The 24,599-nt window shown below is 49.0% G+C and overlaps 2 protein-coding genes across 5 annotated transcripts in view; both read right to left on the bottom strand.

Moving 5' to 3' along the window:
* Positions 1–108: 108 nt before the first annotated feature.
* Positions 109–8,948, bottom strand: LOC114857883 (solute carrier organic anion transporter family member 1C1-like). 3 transcript variants are annotated; one of them, XM_055509541.1, is made up of 16 exons: positions 7,876–8,948; positions 5,319–5,483; positions 4,155–4,296; positions 3,846–3,978; positions 3,625–3,743; positions 3,358–3,504; positions 3,172–3,270; positions 2,837–3,085; positions 2,557–2,721; positions 1,855–2,050; positions 1,546–1,711; positions 1,395–1,421; positions 1,207–1,364; positions 991–1,055; positions 786–903; positions 109–615 (listed from the first exon to the last, which is right to left on the bottom strand). In XM_055509541.1, exons 2-16 carry the CDS (start codon positions 5,394–5,396, stop codon positions 390–392), a joined length of 2,088 nt encoding a protein of 695 aa, XP_055365516.1. In that variant the 5' UTR covers positions 5,397–5,483; positions 7,876–8,948; the 3' UTR covers positions 109–389. The 3 variants fall into 3 exon arrangements, with proteins under 3 accessions (XP_055365516.1, XP_029010626.1, XP_029010627.1); XM_029154793.3 differs by having other exon boundaries at positions 1,207–1,421; XM_029154794.3 differs by having other exon boundaries at positions 1,207–1,421; positions 5,319–5,480.
* Positions 8,949–9,099: 151 nt separating this feature from the next.
* The window catches only part of pde3a (phosphodiesterase 3A, cGMP-inhibited), a 47,462-nt gene continuing 31,962 nt past the window's right edge, over positions 9,100–24,599 (bottom strand). The window contains exons 4-14 of one of the 2 annotated variants that reach the window (XM_041071328.2): positions 22,491–22,648; positions 17,868–17,941; positions 17,462–17,595; positions 16,581–16,718; positions 16,397–16,508; positions 16,086–16,199; positions 15,354–15,553; positions 15,036–15,239; positions 14,195–14,353; positions 12,800–13,067; positions 9,100–12,528 (exon numbers count right to left, since the gene is read on the bottom strand). In XM_041071328.2, coding sequence (XP_040927262.1) covers positions 12,215–12,528; positions 12,800–13,067; positions 14,195–14,353; positions 15,036–15,239; positions 15,354–15,553; positions 16,086–16,199; positions 16,397–16,508; positions 16,581–16,718; positions 17,462–17,595; positions 17,868–17,941; positions 22,491–22,648 — 1,875 coding nt within the window. In that variant the 3' untranslated portion in view covers positions 9,100–12,214. Of the gene's footprint in view, positions 12,529–12,799; positions 13,068–14,194; positions 14,354–15,035; positions 15,240–15,353; positions 15,554–16,085; positions 16,200–16,396; positions 16,509–16,580; positions 16,719–17,461; positions 17,599–17,867; positions 17,942–22,490; positions 22,649–24,599 lie in introns of both variants that reach the window. The other variant, XM_029154791.3, reaches the window with a different exon arrangement.

The following is a 24,599-nucleotide window of genomic DNA, read 5'->3' as shown; positions in this document are numbered from 1 at the left end:
CCTGTAATTGTTTTCTATATTGACTCATTTTCATTCTAATGTTTCTGAAAAATGTTTTTTGTACATTCGATTTTCAACACAAATCTAAAATCATAACTTTCTAAAAAATAGTTTTTAAATAAATTTTATTAAGTAAAACATATACAATTATAGAAAGTACAGCACAATCACCTTTTTGCTTCTACAAAAGTCTTTCAATTATGGAAAAAACACAAACACCCAAATTTATACATTCCTGAAATATCACGTTTTGTTATAAAAGGACCCATTTGATATTGTACATCTAGACAAATCCTGTACAAATATATACTCTGTGCTATTAAAGTGTCCACAGTGTTTGTTCCTCTGCACGTGTGAGGTCCTGCTTGGAGCCGAGTCGGGGAGGAGGCTCACAAGTGCGTCTCTCTGTCAGGACTGTGGTCCAGCGCCAGAATACACTGTTCACAGTGCACGGAGCTGTTCTCCTCCTTCCTCAGCGACTCCGACTCTGCGCTTCCATCAGTCAGAGCGCTTTTCTCCTCCATCGCGACGTGTCGTTTGAGCAGAGCAAAGCACACGATGCAGAAAAAGAATGAAACTGTCCTCAAGCCCAGTGTCAGGCCCAGGTACACTATCCTGCAGCAAGAGCATGATGCAAATGTAAGAATGTACAGTAAAAAGTTTTAATGTTCATCAGCTGATCATAAGATCATAAGAGACTTTTTAATGAAATTTGGGAGATAACCAACAAAAACACAGCTTGTGTTTCAAAATGAACAGGCTTCAGGTGTGTGCGTGTGATTTACCTGTAAGCTGTGGTGTCATATATCCGGCACGCTCCTCTTCCTCCACAAGCCTTGTAGCCCCATTTGAGGCAGGTCGTATCGATTATGGCACCAAAGTATATCGGGGCAGGAATTCCGGCTGGAAAAAGGACAAAATCTCCTCAGCGGCTCGGCTTCAAACATAACAAGTGTCTATAATGAACAGAAAAGCTACGGCGGCTCTCACCAAGCGTGCGAGTCGCCAGTGTGTGGATCCCAAGAGCAAGGGATTTAAGCTCAGGTTTCACGCACCTGTGGGAAAGAGACGGAGCGTCGGAATAATATTTGTGTAGGAGGTCGTGACAGAATACAACAAATGAGGAATAAGCCGTAAAAACAAAAGAGGATGTTCTAATGCACATTCTATGACAACCCTCTGAGCAGCGAGTCCTTGACGACAGACCTGACGAGCAGCATGAAGCCGGGCGTTCCCCCGAGGGAGATGATGAAGGAGCTGAGCACCGAGAGAGCCAGGAAGTAGGGAAAGATTCTGTCGCAGCTCTCCCTGTTCGGACACTGGCCCAGAGCGGCCGTCAGGTTGGCCGCCTGCGGGTCGGCCGCCTGCGGGTCGGCCGCCTGCGGGTCGGCCGCAGCCAGACACCTGCAGTTGTTGAAGACCTGACACAGAGGATGAGTTGATGAGGAGGAGGCGAGATGCAGCTCAGCAGGCAGATCCTTGCAACACATATCCAGCTGCTAATCCTCTGCTTGCTAGCAGCAGTACTGAGATGTGACGCCTGACCGTGTTCCTGCCGGCGCCGGACGACGACGTGCACCCGGCCAAGCACGGGGACACGTACGTGGTGCCGTCCTCGCCGCACACCGGGTCCCAGTCTCGCGTCGAGCACAGGCAGGCCGAGTTGCAGTCGGAGAGGAGCGAGCGCTCCTGATGAGACAGACCCTGCGCTCTGCACACCACAACACGAAGATGTGAGTGACAGCCCGGATGAAAAACGCATCACGTACGAAGTGGCGGATTTCAAACAGTGGCACAAAAAGCAGGCCAGAGGGAACCATGGGAAATCGTCTGATTCACGCGGCCAGTACGTACCCAGTGTACGACACGGTGATGCCTGCCACCCTGGCGTTCTCACAGCCCAGGGCTAAAAAGAAGAGCGACAGGAAGTAGCCCAGCAGGGAGGTTCCGACGGCAAACTTGGCTGCTCCCATGATGCCGAGCCTGTACTTCTTCATGACGACCCCTCCGGAGAACATCCCCAGGGCCACAGCTGGGATGTTGATCAGGCCTAGAGCCGAAGCACAGAACACAGGCCGCTCTTAAGGAGACAGGAGATCAGGAAAGGCACCAAGCTGCAGAATCTGCCTTAACAAGGGCTCAAAGTCAAAACAGCCGTTTAAATTTTCATGTGTCGTGAAGACAAGTCACACCATGAAAGAGGGAGATGACGCTTGATGGCTGAGAGAATATGAATGAGTCCCTCACAACTCACGACTAACTCGCTCCCGTGCAATGAGCCACTGTTCGCTGCCGCGCCGTCTCCGGGTCAGAACACATTGACCCGATAACCGGTCGAATCAGTTGCGTCTGCTTCTCGCTTGATTTCCAGCTACTGCAGCAAACCTGCGGCGGCCGTCACGCTGGAGCTGCAGTGCGTGTTTTAAAGGGTTCCAGCGAGGGAGCATTAAAAATTCATCACAAGCTGAAACACTTACAGTGACCAGCCCTTTAGCAAAGCAGCACAGGTCTGTGAAGCCAAGAAGCACCAGGATGAGGCAGAAGCCGCCCTCTTACCCATGAGGAAGTTGGCTCTGGACGCCGACTGGCCGTAGTGCTGCTCGATGTATTTGGGTTTGTATGTGACCATTCCAATGAGGGAGTTGAACTGGATGATGGTCACACATAAGTAGATCATGTAAACAGGGTTCCCCAGGAGGTTCTTTAGTGTGGGAATGAATTCTGTTGGAAAATAATTATTATTCCTACTTCAAACGCACTCTGAAACTTTGCATCTTGAGAACACATTACAATAATTTGACTAAATATTTATTGTGAGCATGAATATTCAGCGTACGCTTGGCCATCTGATGCAAATCCGCCGGCTCCTCGGGCCGGAACTTGTGCTCCATGTTTGGGGAATCTTTGATGAACCTGGTCTGCTCCGGAGTGCAGTCTGTGTCGTGCTTCTCCACGGGCACCGGCAGCGACTTGGGCAGGAACCAGAAAGGAACAGCGGACATGAGAGTGATGGAGCCGGTGATGAGGTAGCCCAGCCACCAGGCGCCGACCCAGCGGGCGTCAGCAGGGGTGATGGTCACGGTCTCTGCAGACAAGCAGGAACCTAAGTAAACGCTCAGGGAAAATGACACCCATTAAATGACTCATTATTGACACTTGTGTCTTACTCACCCATGTCCACATAACCAACATCAACATAGATCCTGGCACAAAGTGACCCCAGCAGGTACCCGAAGACTGGACCAATGATGGAAATAGTCTGGACACAACCTGTATTACACAACAGAAGCAATCAGGAGCTGCTGCACTACAACAGACAAACATCTGCTAATTGAATCGATAGGTAAGGTGCATTACCAATATACAGAGCAGTGTTCTCAGACAGTGTGAAATCATCGATGTAGGAGATTCCCAAAGGCTGGACCGGAGTCTCTCCAATGCCGCGTAGCACGTTTCCCAGGAACACATAGATCCACAGCGACACACTGGACTCCCGCTCGCAGCCTACGGTTGAAGGTCAGGATGGAGAATACACGCTCTCAGGAAGAAATGATGAACTGCTAACTCGATTTTTCACTCATTCCAAAAATAACAAGTCTGAGCACAGGCAGCGCCGGGTCCTACCTCTAGAGGGCAGTATGGAGGGCCTGTCGTCGGCTCTGGACTCTGCTGAGCTCGATGGACATGGAGAGAGGCTGCTGGTTGAATTCACTGAAGGTCTGATGGAGGTCTCTATCTTGTAGCTGTGGATAAAACACCAATGTGACCAATTCAACAGTCACAAATAATAATATATAATATGTATAATATGTGGTGCGAGCACAGGCAGCACGCTGGACGCCTACCGGCCGTTGATGAAGTGAGGCATGGCGATCAGGAAGGTCCCAAAAGACATCAGGACGCACCCCACCGCGATGATCTTGGGGCGGTGGAGTTTAGCACCGAAGTAGCTCACAAAGGCAATGACTAACAGATTCCCTAGGGGGTTCAGGTCAGAGAAGAGGAGGTGGAATCAGGGGCATTGGAAAGGAGACCTCCCACAGAGAAGCTCCTCTGGCGTTCAGGAGGGTGGTAACAGCTTTTAGTTACGAGCTAGCATGAACTAGCATGAGCTAGCATGAGCTAGCATGAGCTCACACCTCACAGAAACTCACCTATCTCAAAGCTGCCGTCGATGATGCCGATCAGGTAGCTGGGGATGTCGAAGCGCCGCTCTAACTGTGTGATGGTGCTCTTCATGTAGCTGCCAGACAACGCTTTGGCAAAGTATGCGAAGGACAAGGCTGCAAGAAACGTCTGGAAAGACAGGGAAACAACGCTGCGTTAGCTGGTACAGGATCATTTCCAGGTGTGGATTCGTGTGCGGAGCCATGTCTGGGAGCTGGCGGCGCCCCCTGACATGAGGTGGAAGGAGCTCCGTCAACACTGGACACCAGCAGACACCAACAAAGGGGGGATTAGAGGGTCCAGACAGGCCCGCGGGCGCGTCGCACGTGCACGTACAGCACTAACACCGGCAAACAGAACATCCAGTTGCAAGCCTCCCTGACAGCCGGGTCATTAGTCTGACAGCGACCACTGGAGTGACTCAGTAACGGAGCATCTCGGAGCGACGCTATCTGTGGTCTCGGCTCCTCGTCTGCCGTAAACAGACTATGCAACAGCCTCTGTCAATCAGGGCTAATTAATGGGAACGTGTGTGAGGAGCTACGAGGGAAAGTTGAAGCCACAGCACAACAATTATCTGAGTAGTTTAATACATCTGTCAGTGAGAGCACAGGCTTTAATGAAGGCCTAATGGAAAAGCTGGAGTCGCTTGTTTCTGGTTCTGGTTAAGCGTTGCTACGCAGACCCACGGACAGAAAAGCCTCAACTCAACGGCCTGAAATGGCTTTAAAATCACAACGCTTACGTGTAAAACGAGCATATTCTGGGCCCAACGTCAAGAACGTGGCTGGGAACAATCCCGACGCATGTGAGCGACCTGCAGACGCTCTACTTAGTGTGAACAAGTGGATGCCGGGCCTCGAGCAGGACAGCGAGCGGGTCATCACGTGCAGGAGGGAAACGCACGCGAACAGGCAGCACGGCTGGAATTCCTTATTGTTGCTTGTGTGTTCTCAGGAATCCCACTAAGCAGCTTTTTAATTAATGTCAAATGTGCTTCTTAATCCAATAAAGAGGTAGAAAACCCTGAAAGCACGGACTTTCTCTGAAGGCTTTTTACAGCCACATAATACATACACCTAAACACACACACACACACACACACACACACACACTGCTTCCTACAGGTGTAAACATGTCTTCCGTGCTACCTTCAGGTTGGGGTGCTTCTCTGCAGGCGAGCCGGCTTTGCTGCCCACAGTCCAGCCACCAGCTGCAGCGTTGTCCATCTTCTTCGTGGCAGCCTCCTGCTGTAACGCTGCCTAAGCCGCCTGCTCTCGCTCGATGATTTACTGTGGCTCTCCTCACTCACGCTGCTGGAAGGAATTCAGATTTACAGATCAGCAGAGACAGCGAGTTATTAAAGGCTTACGGTTTAGGAATAGCGTGTTCCTTGGACCATGTGAATGCCTGGTTCACTCACACTAAGCCCATTGTAGCGCGCTTCTGGTTATTAGCTCATTTACCTAAAGGACAGCTTCAAGTCACTCATCAAACAATAGTCAGGTGCCCATTTGAGCTTTTATTTGCTGTAACTATTCCTCCATTGTGAAAAGATGGCTTCAAAATAAAGCTCCTGCTTTAGCATAATTCACAGTAAGAGGACATCTTTCGAAGTCGAAGCCTTTTAAGGACGTGGGATTATATTTTTCATTCAAAGGCCTTAAGTTAAGCATCTCTTCATAGTCAGTCATTTTAGGATAAGTGGTTCTGGCACACAAAACATATTGCTTTGCTTGTATGGACACACGTGACTGTTGTTTTAAAGACATGTAAAAACCTTTCAACATAATAATATGTTCAAAAAAATTAAAATAAAAATAAAAATCACAACTTTGTCAGACTGCAGTTTTTGGGGGGTTTCCCATGTTGCCCGTCTTGTACCTGAACCCACCATCTTCCACATCAGCACACACTATTGTCCATATACATAAGCTGTTTCATTCTCTGGTAGATTTTAATGTGAAGCAGATTCTGGATTTAAACAAAATATGAGCATAAACCAACATAGACAGAGAGATACCACAGAAATTATAGTCTTGTAATTCAATGTATTCACATTACAACATCCACATGGTTCAGTTTGTGACAACTTCTAATGATCTTCAGCACACCTACTGAGTCTCCACTTACTCGAAGCAATTCTCTTCTGAATGTGATCCTCACAGTCAACACTGACCATCATCGCCCACTTTAAATGACTGTAACTTCCTGGTTTCCTGCCTGCGTCCGGTTCGACTCCACACATCAGGCGTGTGAGTCGCTCTAATATAAATTGTAAATACAACCTACTGTAATGCAAGAGCAAGCTTTTCCTTAAACAGCGTATGATGATTCCATGAATATTGGAGGTGAAGTAGATGTGTGACTTAAAATTTATGGCTCCTAACTGTGTTCACACCAAATTGAACATATAGGTCAATGATGCCCACATTAACGGCACACATCACGCTTTTTAACAAGCCGCTGGGTTGTGTTTTATGTGCAGTAAAGGGGTTCACATCCTTTGAAGGGCCCTGATTGCTGCTGATTGTTCATGGGAGAAATGGGCCAGTGCTTTGAAGAGCTGCGACTGTCAAGAAGCCGAGCGTCTCGACTGTTACTGCGCCTGAACCGTGCTGGAAGAGAGGTTTGCGTGAGGCGCCTTCTTCTTCTCTGGTGTTGGGAAGGAGAGCGGAGGAGGGCGTTGCACAGAGCAGAGGTGTGACACGGTTTGAAAGGCAGGCTGCTCGTGTTTCCCTGTGGAGCTCTCCTCCGTGCACCACATCACAACATGCATTTCAACGGGAAGAAACGCGGCTCCATCACTGGATAGAAGCACATTTAGGATCAGCAAAGCACTGAGACTTCGATGCATCGGTAACGTGGAGACGCTGTATAACTTATAAGATGAATACAACTGATTTTGTTTATCTTTTAAACCCATATGCACAATAGCAGGTGGAACTGATTCATAGGATGCCCCTAATTATTTTTCACTGAGTCCTGTAATTTAAAAGTCATCAAACTTACAATGAGGAGCTGCAGCTACAGTATCAGTCGAAGCAGCATCTGTCAGTCCAATTCAGTCACAGTCAGTATCATTACATATTGTTAAATTTAATTATTATAGGCCTTTATTTGTCAGCATTGAACCAGGGTTTGGCTCAAGGAGGCTGTTAACTGGTCACTGAGGAGTCCAGCACTTTATAACAACTTATCTCCCTCACGTCAGGTCTCTTAGTGGATCTCAGTGTTTTAACTATATCAAATCTAAATATCACTCACATGCACAGTAGATATTCCCTCATCCAAAACTCTTGGACAAACGGACGTTTGAATCATTTTCAGCATATTTACAATTCACGTTGCCCTAAAAGACGCGTCTCGCTCCCTGATCAGAACCCTGACAGTTAGTGTTCGCTTGCGTGGAAGCGTTGCTCCCAAAACCGAATTTGAGCCCGCTGACTCATTTTAGACACAGAGCAACATGACGCGTCGAAAGCCCCGACGGTGACGCGACGCGCGTGAAGTCCGCGGCGGAGACGCGGCGGAGACGCGGGCCTTCAGGTGTTTCAATCCACGCGTGTCGCGTATGCCGCGGACTTGTGTGAGCGCTGCCCAGGTTCCGTCCAGTAACGTAGTTGGCGAGAATGGCCACGTCGGCGCCACATCAACACAACGCGCATGGCTGCGCACTGAGACTGAACCACGGAGCGTGACACTTACCCAAGTCGGTGCGTCAGATCGTTCCCCTCCCGACGCCGCGCAGCTGTCATTTAAGACGAGCCCAGATGCGCAGAGGATGCGGGGCAGGTGTGACCGAGGGGCTCCGCGCGCGTGGATCGGATTCTCCTCCTCGGGTTACCTGTTCATACTGTACACGCCGCTCCGCGGCGGAGAACGGCGCGTTCCGGAGCGAGACGTCGGGGTGTCTGCCGAGCGCCGCGCTCGCAGTGACGCACACGTGATGCGCTCGAGACGGCTCCAACCAAACTACTTGCTTTTCTCCGTCGGGGGATGAACGTCGGCGGATGCTTTCAAGCGTCCGCACACCTGCGGTTCGACGGATCAGGTGGCGGACCCGCACGCATTCACGCCGTGTTGCTCGGACAACACTGAAGGATTAGTTCGTTCCATTCGCTCCATTCAGCTGTCGACGACGGCGCTGACACACAACCACCGCGAGCAGCGCCTCTGAAAATGACTCCTATTCATTTCGTCCATCAGAGAATGAAGGGAGCCCCATGCTGCACAAAACACTTGGCACTAGAGTTGATGTTAAAAGAGGATGAAATGAAAAAGGCTTCGGTCAGATTTAGTGAGAACTGAACGGACCGGGAGCTCAACACACTGGCCATCAACGCTGGACCCCTGGTTAAAAGGAATCATCAGATAAGGTCATAATTCCCCTGTTGAGCCCACCGACACAGCAGGTGGTCAGGCCTCGTTATTCATGTGTCTTCGTTACCATGGAGATAACTGGTCTTCATCCACTTGTTAGAAAAAAGGCGCACACTTCGTTCTGGCGTCAGGACTTTAGGGAAACGTGACAATAACCAACAATAATCAAATGAGAAGAATTGGTTTCGTTTCAATATCAGCTTCTGATGGATTTGGTTCTGTTCCCAGGGGCCAGAGTAGAACAAGACTATTCATTATGCTTCATAACAGCACTGGAAGCAGGACTATACTGGCTGTTATACTGGGAATAGAATCAATGAAATCCGTTTGGGATTTTAGTTGGCAGCAGAAGGAAGCGAAGTCTAGAGAGTTCAAAAAACCAGGAACCCGAGGAACCTCAAGCACCTGTAGGAGCCGCAGCTCAGACTTTATCCTCCACAGGGTGTTTGTCATTCAGAGATGATGTAATGAATGCACAGCACATACACATAACGCATTTATATACGCTGACAGGAAAAGTAGAACACCATTGTCCATATACGTGTGATGTTCATTCTCTGGTAGATTTTAATGTGAAGCAGATTCTGGATTTAAACAAAATATGAGCATAAACCAACACAGACACAGAGATACCACAGAAATTATAGTCTTGTAATTCAATGTATTCACATTACAACATCCACATGGTTCAGTTTGTGACAACTTCTAATGATCTTCAAATATGTTCACTGTATGATACATAATACCAATATAGGCACTTCCAGTAAGTCTGGCAATATTGAAGCTACAGTATAGTGTCTAAATTACAAAATGGTAAAAATAAATAATGTATTTCTAAAAGAGTTTTTGTAGTTTTAAAATTTCTTTACTGTACAGCATATATGTATATTGTACAAAATGGAGCATCGACCTGCAGGAAATTCACCGTTTTACTCTCACAAATACTGTACTGAGTATTTGGACATAGTCTGCATTGTGTAATTGTGAAGTGACATGTGGTAAGTGCAAGATACTAGTGAGAAGAACGCAATTAATTATTTAATTGTGTGTCAACTATATAAAAATACTTTTCTCATTTGTGTTTACATAATCGTAAAGCTTGTTTGGTTCCCATGGTTACAATTATGCTACGTACATGAATAAGAATGATAAGCAAATAAAAATCACACTTACAGCTGATATAGTGTATTAACTTCATCCACTCTTAAAAAAGGAAACGGCCGACATGTTACTGTAGCAGTCTCTCATCACCTGTAGAGATAAGCCAGTGAGCGTCAGTGCTCTGCAGGCGAAGAGGTGCAAAGATCAAAGAGGAAGCACGAGGTGAAACACGCAACGGGACCTTCAGTGAATAACAATTACATTAGACCTGCCTCCTGCTTCATCACTTCACAATCTCTAGTAGCAGTACAACAGTACAACCTACTTTGGTCAGATACAGGACAGAGTCACACTCGAGGCCAGTGGAAGAGTTTAAATAGACACACACATTCACAAAGTCGGATCGGAAACGTCTTTTTTCCCCATCTTTCCTGTTCAACACTGGTGAAATCTCATCCCATTCAGGAAAAGCTGGTTAAAATGTATCCTCTGGGTTTGGGCCAATGATGTCACCTCTTAGAGCCAATTTACAGGAGGATACAAAGTGAGAGCATGAGGGTTGTTCTCATCAAGCCGCTGGTTGATCTTCACTCAGTGTTTGGGACACATGTCTGTTTGAAAGCACACTAACTAGTTATACTAAACCTAAATCACAGAGTCGGGAGCACCGTGCGGTCAAAAGGTTCCTCACTGCAGGACGGGCTGTGAGCTGGGTCTCTAAACTGCAGGCTGACGCCTTTGTTCTGCATCCTGGAGAGCAGCAAACACAGTCATTTCAGAGAAGCAGTGGTGCCGTGTGTCGAGGCACCACATTAGAGTCCAATGTGCAAGTAGGTCACGAGAACCTGACAGCATTAGCAGTGGATAATTCATTACACATTGGCTCACTGCACGACGTGACAGTAAGTTGACTCGCAACTCGTTGTGGAGCACTTTACTCATTCTCACACCGAACAGCCACTTAAAGTCACTCAAACATGTCTATGAAGGTGTGAATTATTGACGTAAAGTGGGATATTCATCAGAGGCGTTTGCGTCCCACTCGGGCCCCTCCTCCCTCGGTTCCACCTCGGCTGAACGACGGGGCCGCACCCGCTCATAACATGAACCAGTCATGGTCTAGAGACGATTGCATCTATGTTGGCACGGAGTCGCCGTACACACTTGCTGTGGCCTTCATCGCCTGTCATCGCGCCGGCCGTGCGAACATTCAGCACAGGGAGAGTCCCACATGCAGCTGAGTGATACCTAAAACTCTCCTATCAAACCTTGGCTCCACCTCGAACATCATTTTCTCAAATATACTGTATATAAAAACACGTGAATTTGCCAGAGTAATTTTTCCTGAGTATCTAAGTCCTGAATGTCATGTATCGGATTGAAGCTTGACGCGTACTGTCGCCTGATGCACTCTGGGGTTGTGCCTATTCTTAACTCTCGGGGAGGACGACTGAGGCGCTGGGCGCAAAACACAGACAAATACAAACCTGTTCACCTGCAACAATGATATAACAGTCAAAGTAGAAAGTAGAGAACGCCAGCATGCGCTTCAGCCTTGGTTTGACGCGATCTGGATCGGCCCGTGATCCCAGTCTGTTAAAGGTCAAAGGTCATTTGAAGGAACAGTTAAACCTGCAGACTCAAATACAGAACAGGAGTTTTATATAAAGCTTCACAAACGCACAGCTGTTCCCTTTAACGTGTGCTCCCTTCCTTGTCTTCCTGTTTTCCAACTCCGGGGCCTCTCTAGTTAAACACTGAAGCCTGATGAGCACTGCAGCAGCTCGGGGTGGGAGACACATACTGTAACCAGTCTGCAGAATCACCCCCACCCCCTGCAGGAGACCTGTGCATGCGGGCACATTCACTCAAACACAGTCACAACCACACACACAGAGAGTTACGAGCTTCAAGTCTCTCCTGAAACCATTACACCTACAAAAATGCAATACACATAGTTTGGCAACGAATGCAAAACATAACACGTCCAAATGTTTGACTTTGTACGTTCGAGCCTATGGGCACGTGATTAAGTTTGGCAGAAGTTAAAAGGAAGAAAGCTACGCCGATGGTTCTTATTTAATTAGCTCCCTTTAGAACCCATGTCTAGAAATAAAAAAAGGAGCCACGTCGGACCTCAAAAACCTGCTAAAATCAAAACACAAGTACAGGTAACTGTGATGTCTATATAGAATTGCATTCAGAAAATAATGATGTACTGTATAAACTGGCAGCAAACGTCTGCAGTCCTGTGTTACCACGCTGGGTTGAGGTCTGTGCAATCAGTTCTCCTCTTGACAGTAGCAGAGGAGTCTGTGTCCCAAGGTGCACCCAGAGTCCCGTATTGCAGAAGGAAAGCTCCTGGAAATGCTCGGGGAGCCCAGATGCTCAGATAAAGTGTAAAGCACGAGTTCCCCCACCCTGTTTTATGTATATAGGCACACATTTCCCAAACATCTACAGTGTTGTGTCTAAGTGATGTGCTGGCAAAAACAGGAGTCAGTTAATAGGATAAGAAAAACTAAATACTTCTTCGTGTTCTCGCCTTCGCGGCTGCCGTGTTTCACTGGGGCTCCCCCTCCTCTAGTTCCTGTGGAGCTCCGACGTCTTCCTGCGGAGACGAGGGCCATTCGGCCTCCTCGGCGCCCTCCTCTAGCTCCTCTCCCTCCTCCAGCTCCTCTCTGCTGCCCGGCTCCTCCTCCTCCTCGTGGATGGCCAGGATGGGGTCGGCCACGTTGTTCAGGTGGGAGGACTCGCCTCCTTGACTCTGTTTCTGGGCCTCTGCGGAGATCACCTTCTTCCACATCTCGTGGTTCTCCAGCAGGTGCTGCGTGATCTGGCAGAAGACTTTCCTCCTCTTCTTGGGAGCAGATTTCTCTAAAAAAAACAACAACAAAACACGATGATGATGATGATGATGATGATGATGATGATGATGATGTAAAGTCAGCAATGAGTAAAAGATAAATTATTATTTTCTAACCATCATAGCTTTTGTGTCATGTTTAGTAACACAAATTGGGCATATTTGTGCTTGAATTTACTAATTTAACCAATGATTACATTTCAAATGAATACAGAGATTGTGTGTGATCACTTCCAGTTACTGTTTTCTTCTACTGTACATCAGGTCAATAGCTCCGCTTACGTGACGCTTCTGAACTGCTGGACGTGTCTTCCTCTGCAGTGTCCTCCTCCTCCTCCTCCTCCTCCTCCTCGTTCTCCAAGATCTCCGGCTCTTCGGCCTCTGGGTTGGGTTCCACCCATCGACCAGGCATCAGTCCAGCTGAGTCATAGGAGTTGCACAGCGGCCCCACAATGTGTGTGACGAAGGATTCCTGGAGTTTGGCCAGCTGCGGCGCTGCTCGGTCCATGAACGGGCTGACGGGGAGGCCCAGGCTGGACTCCTCATCGCCCTGCACAGAGCATGAGTCAGGTTAGCAGCGTCGACAGCTGTAGCATGATTCAAGGTGCACTACACACTTAACTGACTAACCTTAGATTTAATAATACCTATATTAAATATTGAAACCAGCTCCGTGTGTTGCATGCGAGTGATCAGCGTTTGCACATGAATATAAGACGGTTGTGGGGAGGCTGCATGTGTGCTACGTATGACGTCTGTGCAAATGTGAATGAACAACAGCTTGTACAAGCCTCCCCCGGTTCCCATGGTAACTGAGCCTGAGTGTCATCCAACACACAATACAGTGGAAGGCCTCAGCTGCTGATGTAAAGCACAAAGGAAGTCACGAAGCACAGGAGCATAGACGGGTCTGTAATATGAAGGATGTTGAAAACTGAAGGGCAAAAGGAGGACCGGGAGCTACAGTGACAGGAGCAGAGCTGGGGGGGGGGGCTGGAACTGGAGGGTCTGCAGGGGGCCAAGGACCCACCCTGCTGCCATTGAACTTCTCAGTCTCCATCGATCCTACAGATCTGAGGAGGCATGAAAAGCTGCAGCGCCGCAGGGAGCTGTCTGTTCTGTCGCCTCCCATGAACCCCACTAACTCACCTCCCTACCTGCAAACCACTACAACTACTGGATTATTCTCCATATTTCCACCCCAGATCCGGGCCCACACACAGTACTGTTCCGTTTAGAAGCTGTTCAGCCCATAGGCTCTTTAAATTGGCCATGAAGTGTGTAACGTGCACAGCACCACGCTTACGTCACCACATCTTGAATCAACACCCGCATTGTCAGTTAAGAGCCTTTCTGCTCCACAGACCTCAGAGCATCTTGGAACGAGCTGGATGTTTCACAGGTATCAGGGTCCAATAAGGCCCGGCGTGCGTTGAGCTCGACCCTGAGGCAATTAGCAAAGATTAGCCGCCCGCCACGGCCCCACTGTAACGCAGGTCACTGAGGGTGACTCGCATTCCTGGAGTCTCCTTGTTACAGCGGCCATGCAAAAACTTCATGCATGCATTATGTGGCTGGGCCCATTTGAACGGAACGTTAGCGTAGCAGAACACACCCCCTGTCAGAGTCTCCTGTGTTACAGCCTGGCGGCTGATTGATCTGTGGGTCCGTGCGCACCTGCTCGTAGAACTCGTTGACGATGCCCTCCGTCCACTGCAGATGCAGCTCCTTGCATTTGAGCGGTCCGTTGATGTCGGCGAGTTTGATGCACATCTGGCACACCAGCAGCCTGTCGTTCTCGTTGGACCAGTCGATGCCTGTGGATTCATCGCCCACCTGGGGCGTCACACCGCACATGAGCTGACATTCAACGCGCGCGAACGCAGGTAACTGTGACGCTTCCATGTGCAGCTCAGAACAACTGAACATTTTCTGTTTACAATAACTATTTATGAAGCTGTTTTATGAATTCAACAACTGTTTCGTGTCATTCCTAGTTACATTTAATGAGATTTCTACCCAGAGGAGGAGGACGGCTGACTCCCACAGCTTTATTACTCTAACCTAATAACCCAGGCAGCTGAGCAGATCAAGTGCAAGTGAAGCAAAACTTGATGGCTCCTTCACAGAAGGCTAATTTGCTTCCAGGAAGAGCTGAGCCGCGTGCGGAGCAACGTATCTAACTGACAGACCACCCACTAATACGCACAATGGAGACACCCAAGACCCTCAGATACAAAGTCAACATTCTGCCATTCTTGAAAAGCTGCAGAGCGGTGTTGTTGACTTGAGCAGAACATATTGGAAGTTCTGTTCAAACAGACACGTTCCTTGAAAACCACTGAAAAATCAAATTTTGCATGTAAAAGAGTTGAGGATTTAATGTATATTGACGAAGCTGTACATAATTCAGACTGTGGCTACGTGTTCATAACTCTACTGACATTGACCTAAAATCCCAAATCCCCCAAAATCACAGTTTCATTTCATCATCACGTCCACAAACTGTTCTTTATACCTTGGCGTTGAACTCAGCCAGGAAGTCAAAGTGCTTCTTCAGATCCGTGGCCAGAATGGCCTCAATGACCAGGAAACGGAAACGCTTGAACTCCACATGGTCCAGGTTCACCAGGAAGTTGTACTCCGGCTGCGACATGAAGAGGTTCCAGGCCGAGGCAGCGTGGTGGTTCTCCAGAACCGAGCGGTCGTTGTAGAGCACCGCCTGCAAACACGCCCCAACGCTTCAGCTTCAGGTACAAACCGACGTATCATAAACAAATGCGCTTTGATCGAAGCCAAACGCTGTTCTGCAACCAGCACTGAGCGGCACCGGTACCTGTGGGGCGCTGGTGGCTACCAGGAAGGCGTTGGTGCGGCCGGGGTGGTCGTAGTCGTGCATGGCGGCGGCCACGTAAAGAGCCATGAGCTCCAGAGCAGGTATGAGGCCGGACAGGCAGCCGTAACCGTCTTCAGACACAGTGTAGGTCTTAGAAACCAGGAAGCCCATGTGACTGTGTGTTATTCCACTGTCAGAGTCTAGCCACAGGGCAACACACAAAGTGAGGAGGGTGGCAGCAGTTACACAAACACACATACTGTACCTTCATGTACACACACACACACACACGCACGCACACACACACACACACACACACACTCAAATCCACTTATGTGTGGATCAAAGGGATGGCCCCAGTAAGGCATACAAATGAGGTTATGGAAATATGGGTGAGAGGGAACTCTAATCTGCTAGCAATTTCATGCTGTTCTAGACTTCAAATAGTGTTTGGCACGTAAATGCAAGTGCCAAAAGCCTGAGTAAGATAAGACAAACTATGAGTAGGATAAGAACGCGCTCTCCTGCAGGTTTGATGCTCCCACATTAATGAGGCAGCTCACAGTGGGGCTGCGGGCAGATGGAAGGAGCCGAATAAAAAGAGGAGTCTGGCTTATAGAAATATTTCCAATCATAGAGGGCTTAACCAAGGTTAGAAAAACAAGCGTGTGTCGTGGGCTTCGCTCTCACACCAGCGCCGCCGGCCGCACACGCGCGTGCTGGTGGACGTACCCGAGTCGCTGGCCGAGCCGTGGTCGGCGATGAGGCTGGGCAGGCCGGGCACGGCCTGCGTGGTGAGGTACCAGACAGCGTGAAGCACGTCTGTGGCGTGGACCCGGTTGTGATCTGGGTCAAGAAACAAGAGACTGGGCTCAGTGTGTGCAGCGCTGCAGTCCAGCAGGGGGCGCCGTCGGGCCGCGCACGCTCCCTCTGACAAGCTGCATACAGTCACACAGCACTAACTGTACAAGATGTCCCTCTAGTGGCTAATTGTAATGTTACAGCCGGGAGTGAAGGCGAGCGAAGCCACAGTGTGAGCTCACATGGTATGTCTCTGTAGCCGTTCTCAAGGGCGCAGAAGTAGTTCATGAACTCTTTGACCGGGATCTTAAAGGTCTCAAACAGGCCAGTGTCTTCGAAGAGCCGGTACGAAACCTGAGGCAGAGAGGAGAACGGTCACAAACACAAAGTCCTCCCCGTCGCTTCGCACGCAGCCGACGCGCTCACCTGACTCAGGATCCGTCCACACTTCCCACTGGTCTTCTCCATCAAGCAGAAGATGGGGAAGTTCCAGTTGTTCAGCTGACTCATCAGTGGCTCTAAGTCGTCCATTACTAACGGCTCTGGGGCTAAAATGGGCTTGTCCTGTTGGAGACACGGTGGAGTGTTACTTTGACGTGTGTGTGTGTGTGTGTGTGTGTGTGTGTGTGTGTGTGTGTGTGTGTGTGTGTGTGTGTGTGTGTGTGCGTGTCTGTGTGTGTGTGTGTGCGTGTCTGTGTGTATATCTGTGTGCGTGTGTGTGTGTGTGTCTGTGTGTATGTCTGTGTGCGTGTCTGTGTGTGTCTGTGTGCGTGTCTGTGTGTCTGTCTGTGCGTGTGTGTGTGTGTGTGTGTCTGTGTGTGTGCGTGTCTGTGTGTGTGTGTGTGCGTGTCTGTGTGTATGTCTGTGTGTCTGTCTGTGCGTGTGTGTGTGTGTCTGTGTGCGTGTCTGTGTGTCTGTCTGTGTGTGTGTGTGTGTGTGTGTGTGTGTGTGTGTGTGTGTGCGTGTCTGTGTGTGTGTGCGTGTCTGTGTGTATATCTGTGTGCGTGTCTGTGTGTGTCTGTGTGTCTGTGTGTGTGTCTGTGTGTATGTCTGTGTGCGTGTCTGTGTGTGTCTGTGTGCGTGTCTGTGTGTCTGTCTGTGCGTGTGTGTGTGTGTGTCTGTGTGTGTGTGTGTGTCTGTGTGCGTGTCTGTGTGTGTGTGTGTGTGCGTGTCTGTGTGTATGTCTGTGTGTCTGTCTGTGCGTGTGTGTGTGTGTCTGTGTGCGTGTGTGTGTGTGTCTGTGTGCGTGTCTGTGTGTGTCTGTGTGCGTGTCTGTGTGCGTGTGTGTGTGCAGGTGGGGCCTGGACCTCTGCTGGCATTAGCGGGTGCAGGAGGCCTTTTCCCTCCTCCGCGTCCTCCTCCGTGGGCGCTACGTCGCTGCTGTCGCTGTGATTGGCTTCGTGGGTGCTGTCATAGTCTGATGAGACGACGACGTGGTCGTCTGCTACGGGAGGAAACAAGAAGAAGACGTCACACGGCGCCTGAGGCACAATCGCTGCCAATCTCCTCACACTGATGCTTGGAACTGATAACGGGAGGTGTTTTAGTCGGCAACGCTGGCAGAACTACTTCTCTTAATACAGATTTGCTACAGATGATGTTTTTTTAAGCTGCTGCAAATAACATACAATAGGAAACACGTTTTAATTCCTAAGGTTTATTGATCAGACTTTGTACATTAGTCTCCTGAACCACAGCGGACTGACTGCGTACCTGAGCGTGGGACTCTGTCGCCCTTGTCTAAGGAGCCTTCGCCGTGGCCCAGTCTGATGTAAGGTCTCCCACAGCTGGAGGAGGAAAAGCGTTCGACAGAGTCAGAGCAAATGCAGATGAGCAGCTTTCATTTATTTATATGGTGCTGCACAATCTCAATGGTCACACTGGGAAGTCTGTAAATGGAGCTGAGCATCAGAGTCAGTGTAAGAGACTTATAGCATTAAAACAACCTGCAATCAGTGTCCGTTGGTTTAATACATTTAACACGTGTTTGCAGTAGAACGTTAAATGTTACAAACACAAATGCACAACAGAACGTCCAGTGTGTGTCTGTTAGCAGAGGACGAACGGCGCCGTCTGTCGCGGGGAACCATCCCGTTCACTGCATCGCTCTTTGATGCCTAACATGATATTTAAAGGGTTCCCACTGTGCTGTCCCCACACGGAACAGCTGCCGTACAGATGCACAGATGCTTCAGGAAAAATAGCCATTCATGAACATAACGGACGCACACATTAACACAATGCAGCGGCGATGAAGGAAGAAAAACTAATGCGAAACAGTTGCCGGTACTGGTGCCGTTACGAGCGGCCCATTAGAAACTGAGCGCAGGCCCTCGGAGGCAGATGAGTGTGGAGGAGGAAGCGCCTCCTGCTGCAGCCGCCTTTAAATCCCCGCGTTTCCTCACGAATCAAACGAGCGAGATCGCGCGTCGTGTTGGCTCTTTGGGCGTGCGACGCCGCGGGGAGCCTCCTGAGCTTCCTCCAACAGCCTGTCCATGCGGCTCCACTGGTTCTAATTAAAATACCGCTTCCTAACTGTGAAAAGCGGCCTCGGCGGAGCAGGAAATGCCTGTCGTACTGTCACAGGGAGCACAAAGGCCTGCACTGTGTCTGTGTTCTCCTGATAAACGGGTCCTTGAACGCTCTGGAGCCGTTTCCACCCTGTGTAACGGCCCCGGGCCCCGACAAAGGCACTGCTGTTGTGTTTGCATGGCCAGGTTGGACCACTGTGTGTAATGCTTAGCAGGTGTGGAGTATAAAACAGCGCTAACCGTTAGCATACTGTATTATAGTCATGGGGGAGTGGGCGGCTCCGAAGGTGAAAAACCCAGCAGAACCTCGTCCTGTTCTGCTGATGCAGCAGAACCCACTCTGCTCCGGACAACGTGCCGTCAGGATGTGAATCTGCAGAGCGGCGGCCGGAGGAGACGCGTCTCGGGTGCCGTTCCAGCCGTTAGCGCTGCAGCTGCAGTGATTGAAGCTGGGCCGGAGCTGAAGCTGCAGCAGGAAGGGAGAAACGCCGCGTTTTGCCCGGCACCACTGGGAACAAAGCAGCGGCTGCGAATATGTGCAGTGAAGGAAACGTTGTGCAGAGTGTGGGCAACAAAAACGCACGGGTGGAGATGAGGAAAAGATCATGGTCTGGGTTGAATATTGAAAAACTAAACATGTCCTGTCTTCACGTCGGCGCAGTGTGTTTATTATATATCTCAAACCTCAGTCATGAGCTGTAAAACCAGAGTGGTCCCAACTGATAAAACAGGAGAAACAAGACAAATATGATGTCAATGGAACTTTTGGAAACATCTTTAAGGCTGAGACTAAGTCTTTTGCTATAAAATGTGCGACATTCAACCAAGTCTCCTGCTCCGGCAAAGTCTAAAAGTCTAAAGCCTTCCTGACTGTAAGTATGAGCCTTCATCCAGTTAATTATAATGCGATAGAATAGTCTACAAAGAGAGCTGCCCAACTTCCTCCCGTGTTGCTTATCTTAATGTTTCGAGCCACGTCATGAACTCCCTCTCTCCACTGCAGTTTGCGGCCACATTTCAGACCCGAGCACTCACGGCAGGTTGACAGATTGCCTCTGGTCCGGAGCCTGAACGGACAGCGTCCGGGCCACAATAGACACAGCCGCCATCATTTGTGCTTCCAGTAATCTACCTGCTCCTGAGCCAGAGGACGTGAAGAACCGGCGTCCGGGGCCGAGGGGGTGGAAGACGCTCCATCCACCGCTGGTAAAACGCCCTCATATCAGATACCGTGGCTGTGAAGGTGGCGTCATTCCTTCTCAAACTGTGCGTCAGGGAGCGCTGACATGTTGGAAAACGGGGGCAGACGGAAAAGAAGCCTAATGTCCTAATTAAGATTGTAGAGATCTGATGATGAAGCAGAGAGAAGCCAATTGAAGCCATGTGTTCATTTTCTCCCAAGCTCAGCTCTGCGCTCTCACTTTATGAGGACTCACATTGGCATCAGTTATTGGTGTTTTGTCGGATCTGTAAATATATTTGCATGTTCCTGCTCTTGTTTAAACTGTTATTAAAATAAATAGTTCCTGAGTCATATCTCACTCGGTCAACAATCGCCGATTGCTCAGAGAGAAGCAGCTGACAGTCGTCGGTGGGCGCGGCCCGTGCAGCGGCGTGTCGATGCCCTGAAGCTTTACCAGCTCTCCTTTTTTCACTTTACGCAACTTGTTAAGAACCAGACGCCTGAAAGTAAACTCAAATGAAGTGTTACTGAGACGACAGCCCTCTCAGCAGCAGTAAACCAAACCCAGACACTCTGTCCATGTGCCCACTATAACCAGAGCCAGAAGAAGCAGCAGTGTGTGTGTGTGTGTGTGTGTGTGTGTGTGTGTGTGTGTGTGTCACCGAGGAGAGGCCCAGGTTGTTTGTTGGTCCTCACACCACCATAAGTGGCCATAGTTGGGCCTCGCCGCCGGGCCGGGCTCAGCTTTAAGGCCGGCGCCGATGCTTTGTGTACAAGAGCTGCTCCGTGTGCTTACATTTACACAACCCGCTCAAGTATCACACTGTCACCGCGCAAACAGACCCAAACAAGCCACTGACGGATGCAGCCCACACACTCCTTTGGAAAGCGTGTGCAGCGCTCAGTGCAGCTTACAGTCAACAATTATTATTCAAGTGTCTTACATCAATTTTCTGCTACGGTGTGAAAAAGGCTGACGTGAAGCGCATCCCAACAGAACCTTTCCACCCTGTAAATCAAAGCCCAGACCTTCTCTGGGGGGTCGTTCGGAGGCGTGCTGCGTGCCGGTCGTCAGCGAAGAATGTGCTTGCACAAACTCACATTTGCAACATTGGCAGAGAAATATCACGCGCGCATTATTTTCTTCATACGTTTCGCTTCGCAAGACGTTTCAGACAATATTTCCTTTTTCCTGCGCCACAGCACATGCGTCCAAAAGGTCTGACGTGGACACAAACCTCGACTCTGATGACACTCGCACCTGGACAGTTCACTCTGTTTATGCAGCTATGGTTTTGATAACATGCTGTACAATACGTGATTTATAGCACATGGATACTAATCAAGCAGAAAGTCCTGGATCAAACACCTGAAGATGACATGTGAATGTTAAACATCTCTGTCCAAAACCACCAGCATTAATCTGAACTACAGCAGCTCACACACTTCTGGGAAACCTTTCCACAGTATTTTGGATCCTGGCTACAAGAGCACAGGGGCACGTTGGCACTCAGATTAGTCCAAACAGTGTTGGAGTTCCAGTCTAGGGGAGGCTATGAGGGAAACCTTGGGAAAAACGTGGATGAGGACGTGGATGCACAGTTTGCTTTGTGTGTCATGATTCACACACTCATCTGCCACTTTAATGTATGTACATGTACAACTGCTGCCCTGTAATTTGTCTTGTGCTTCTAAACTGAAATAAATCCTGTAACATCTGCTCAAAACCACGCACATAAATTAGTTCTAAAGTAAAATCTGAGCAGAGAAATAGGCCACGCTGCTGCAGAGTCATGCTTCATTTTACATATGAAACACCTGCTTTCTACAGTTCTACAGACATAACCCAGTATTTGCAAACAAACACTGGGCTTAATCATCTGTGACACAAACAGGGATGCACCTGAAGGCAGTAAATGAAACACAAATACAGTTTTACTGTTAAGCACGGTTAATATTTTAAAAACAGGGCGACTGCACGCACGACAGCTCGCACTCACGTGAAGAAGCACAGCTAAAAGACCAAATCTTAGCTTAACAACTTCAAATCTGAGCAGCAACCAAAGTACAGTAATCGCAAGGAGTAAATCATGTTAAAGTAACAATCATAACTTGTCTGATAAATTAAATATCCATGAAAATAAACTAGAGACCTGTGTTTATTTAGTGTTTAATTGATCAATGTGAATTACTACCCAAACAGAAAAACCTGCAGCTGTAAAGAGTTTTGTGTTCGGCACTTCAGCACAAAACCTGCAACCTTTTCTACTCTCCAACAATTTTCCCCCAACAGCCACAAAAAAGCTGCTTCCAGATCTGTGCGCATCTGAGCCGCGCGCTCTTCAGCACTAATGCGCAGAGAGCTGCTGTGCGTGTTAGTTATTCAGGTTAATGTGTTCGCCTGTGGGGCACAGTCCCATTCGGGCTCCCATTTCACACACATCCTTTTCCAAATGACTGCACCAGTGCAGCTGCCTCGCGCCGAAGCCCTTTGTGCGACTGCATCCACGCTGGCAAAAAGTCAGAAACAGAAAAGGTGGGGAAATAAAGCAAAGAAGGGGAACAGCAGCGCTCTTCCTGCAGTAGAACAGCTGCAGGGACTCGTGTGTTGTAGCTCAGTACCTGCAGGTGAGCGCTTCGTGGTACGGTTTGATGCTGGCGCTGCGGTCCCTGCGAACGGGCCCGGGTTCGATGGTGGGCAGGCCCGTGGCGGAGGTGGTGGTGGTCCACGTGGAGGAGATCCGCCTCAGGAGAGCGGGGTGGAGACTCCGCCTCAAGCGCTGCACACGCAAACACAAAGCAGGCAGCATTAGGTGGAATCCTGGAAGCGTCGCTCGTGCTCGGAGTCAAAAAACACGCCTGTGATTGTGCTTTCATTCAGATAAAAGGCCGGAAAGCATTTCCACCCGCAAGATAAACTTAATCCTTGTTCACATTGTCTCCAGTCAAATGAGTCATTTAGATGAGAGAGTGCTCAAGATATAAAAACATCGTGTTTTGGGAGAATTCCATTTTTTTCTTAAATGCATTTAAGGAGAATAAACACTGTGGTCATCGCTGACTGGAAGAAAATTTGATAGTTATGCCAATAATGCTTCAGTGGCACATAATCGCACACAGTGTCATGGTCAGTATTGCATTTCACAGGTCCATTCGATCGGTGTCTTCAGCTGCCGTTTCTTTGCCCTGTCTCTCCGTTTCCCAGCGGCCTCTGCCCGTGTGACGTCTCCATCTGTTCGGAGCCACGCGGTAGTAGAGATCGCCTCGGATCCCTGAATGAGCCCCTTCACAGCAGAGCGCACACACGCCTCGAAAGTGTGGTGACATTTAAAGGAAGATTACGCTGCAATAACTCTGTGGCTGCAAATATACAGTATAACCATATGTGACTATAACATGACTGATGGTGATGATTTTGCTGCTTTTCCAGTGAAGAAGAAAACCAGCTGATGTCTGTGGATGCAACGCTCTGATTGGACGATTCCGACTGCGTCGATGTCATTCGTACGCTCGGTTCCCCGCGTGCCGCTGCTCTTTAGAGAACAGGCACTCGTAGGAGGACGGCGCCGTAGCCTGTCATTATCTGAGAGCCACAGTAACAGTGGATCAGCGGTTCCGTTACGTTTTGGAGCCATTGAGCAAGTCAAAACATGCTCGCAGGCAGATTTAGGAGAGAAGCCTTTTACTGTACACACACTTGAACGCCACAGAACCTCAGTTCCTGTGAATTATGCCATTCGCTCTATAACTGACATTTATTAGTTCCTCGCCTTCGTAGCATAGTGGTTATACACGGATGCTATTGAGGAACTGAAAGTGCAGGATGCTTGGTCTCCATGTAAATGAAGCCGCCTCAGCGTGGCCGTCTGCCTCCGCCGGCTGTGCTGATGCTCTAGAATTCATTTTGCTACAGTATTTTATATATTGAGAACACATTTCTGTCTTTATCCGATTAGATAATTCACTTGTGCAGCTGCAGTTTTACACGTGCACCTAATTTCGTGCTCGTGTGTTTATTTCAATTGTTACCAGGCCCTCGTGCAAAGCGCTGTTGCCTCGCTGGCTTTGACGCAGACTGTCTTGTGCTTCCAGTGGCTCTGGATGCTTAATGTATGATGTGTAGCGCTGAGGCCAGATCATTAGCTAATGAATGAAGCATGTGCTGCACAGGGCTCATGTCTGTGTTTGCTTGTTCTTGAGTTCTGAAGTTTTCCAAATCATTGTTTGCTTCATCAGTTGATCATTTTTTTAAGTTTCTTTTAGATCTTGTGCATCTAATGTATTGGCTTTGCAGCACAGAGGACTGTGTGTACGTGGGCATGAGACCTTTAGGCAGCAAACACACAGGAGTTCTACACAATCACTAGGCACCCTAACTCTGCCTGCCATTGCGCTCTGGGCAGTTAGACCCAGTGCAGAGCCGTGATGAGTGAAGCCTCGCTGGCCTCTTCATCAGACAGTTCGTCTAAGCTGCTTTTATGAAGCTCATACATGTACAACGCTGACGCAGGACGACTTCCTGGGTCTATCGACGCAGCGGGGGTCCACGTGCGTTGGCACACTCCTGACATTTTGAGAGATCTGTTAACCTTCGTGTCCCCCCTAAATGCAGCCATGCACAGTGCCTGGCTCTGTGCATCCGTCATGTTGACACAGCTGCGGCTATGAAAGGGGGAACAGTGCTCTGAGCAGTTGACGTGCACTATTTTTCTGCACTCAACTCTGTGGAAA

The sequence above is a fragment of the Betta splendens genome, chromosome 6 (assembly GCF_900634795.4).
Source record: "Betta splendens chromosome 6, fBetSpl5.4, whole genome shotgun sequence".
Classification (NCBI taxonomy): domain Eukaryota; kingdom Metazoa; phylum Chordata; class Actinopteri; order Anabantiformes; family Osphronemidae; genus Betta; species Betta splendens.
The sequence above is the reverse complement of the archived record's forward strand: the minus strand, read 5'-3'. Positions and strand labels throughout refer to the sequence as shown.

Coding starts and splice junctions, on each gene's coding strand:
- LOC114857883 (XM_029154793.3), bottom strand. CDS start 5,396: ATGGACAACGCTGCAGCTGGTGGCTGGACTGTGGGCAGCAAAGCCGGC. Junction 3,744..3,845: donor CCTCACTTCATCAACGGCCG/GTAGGCGTCCAG, acceptor TTTTATCCACAG/CTACAAGATAGAGACCTCCA. Junction 2,722..2,836: donor TTTGCATCAGATGGCCAAGC/GTACGCTGAATA, acceptor ATTTTCCAACAG/AATTCATTCCCACACTAAAG.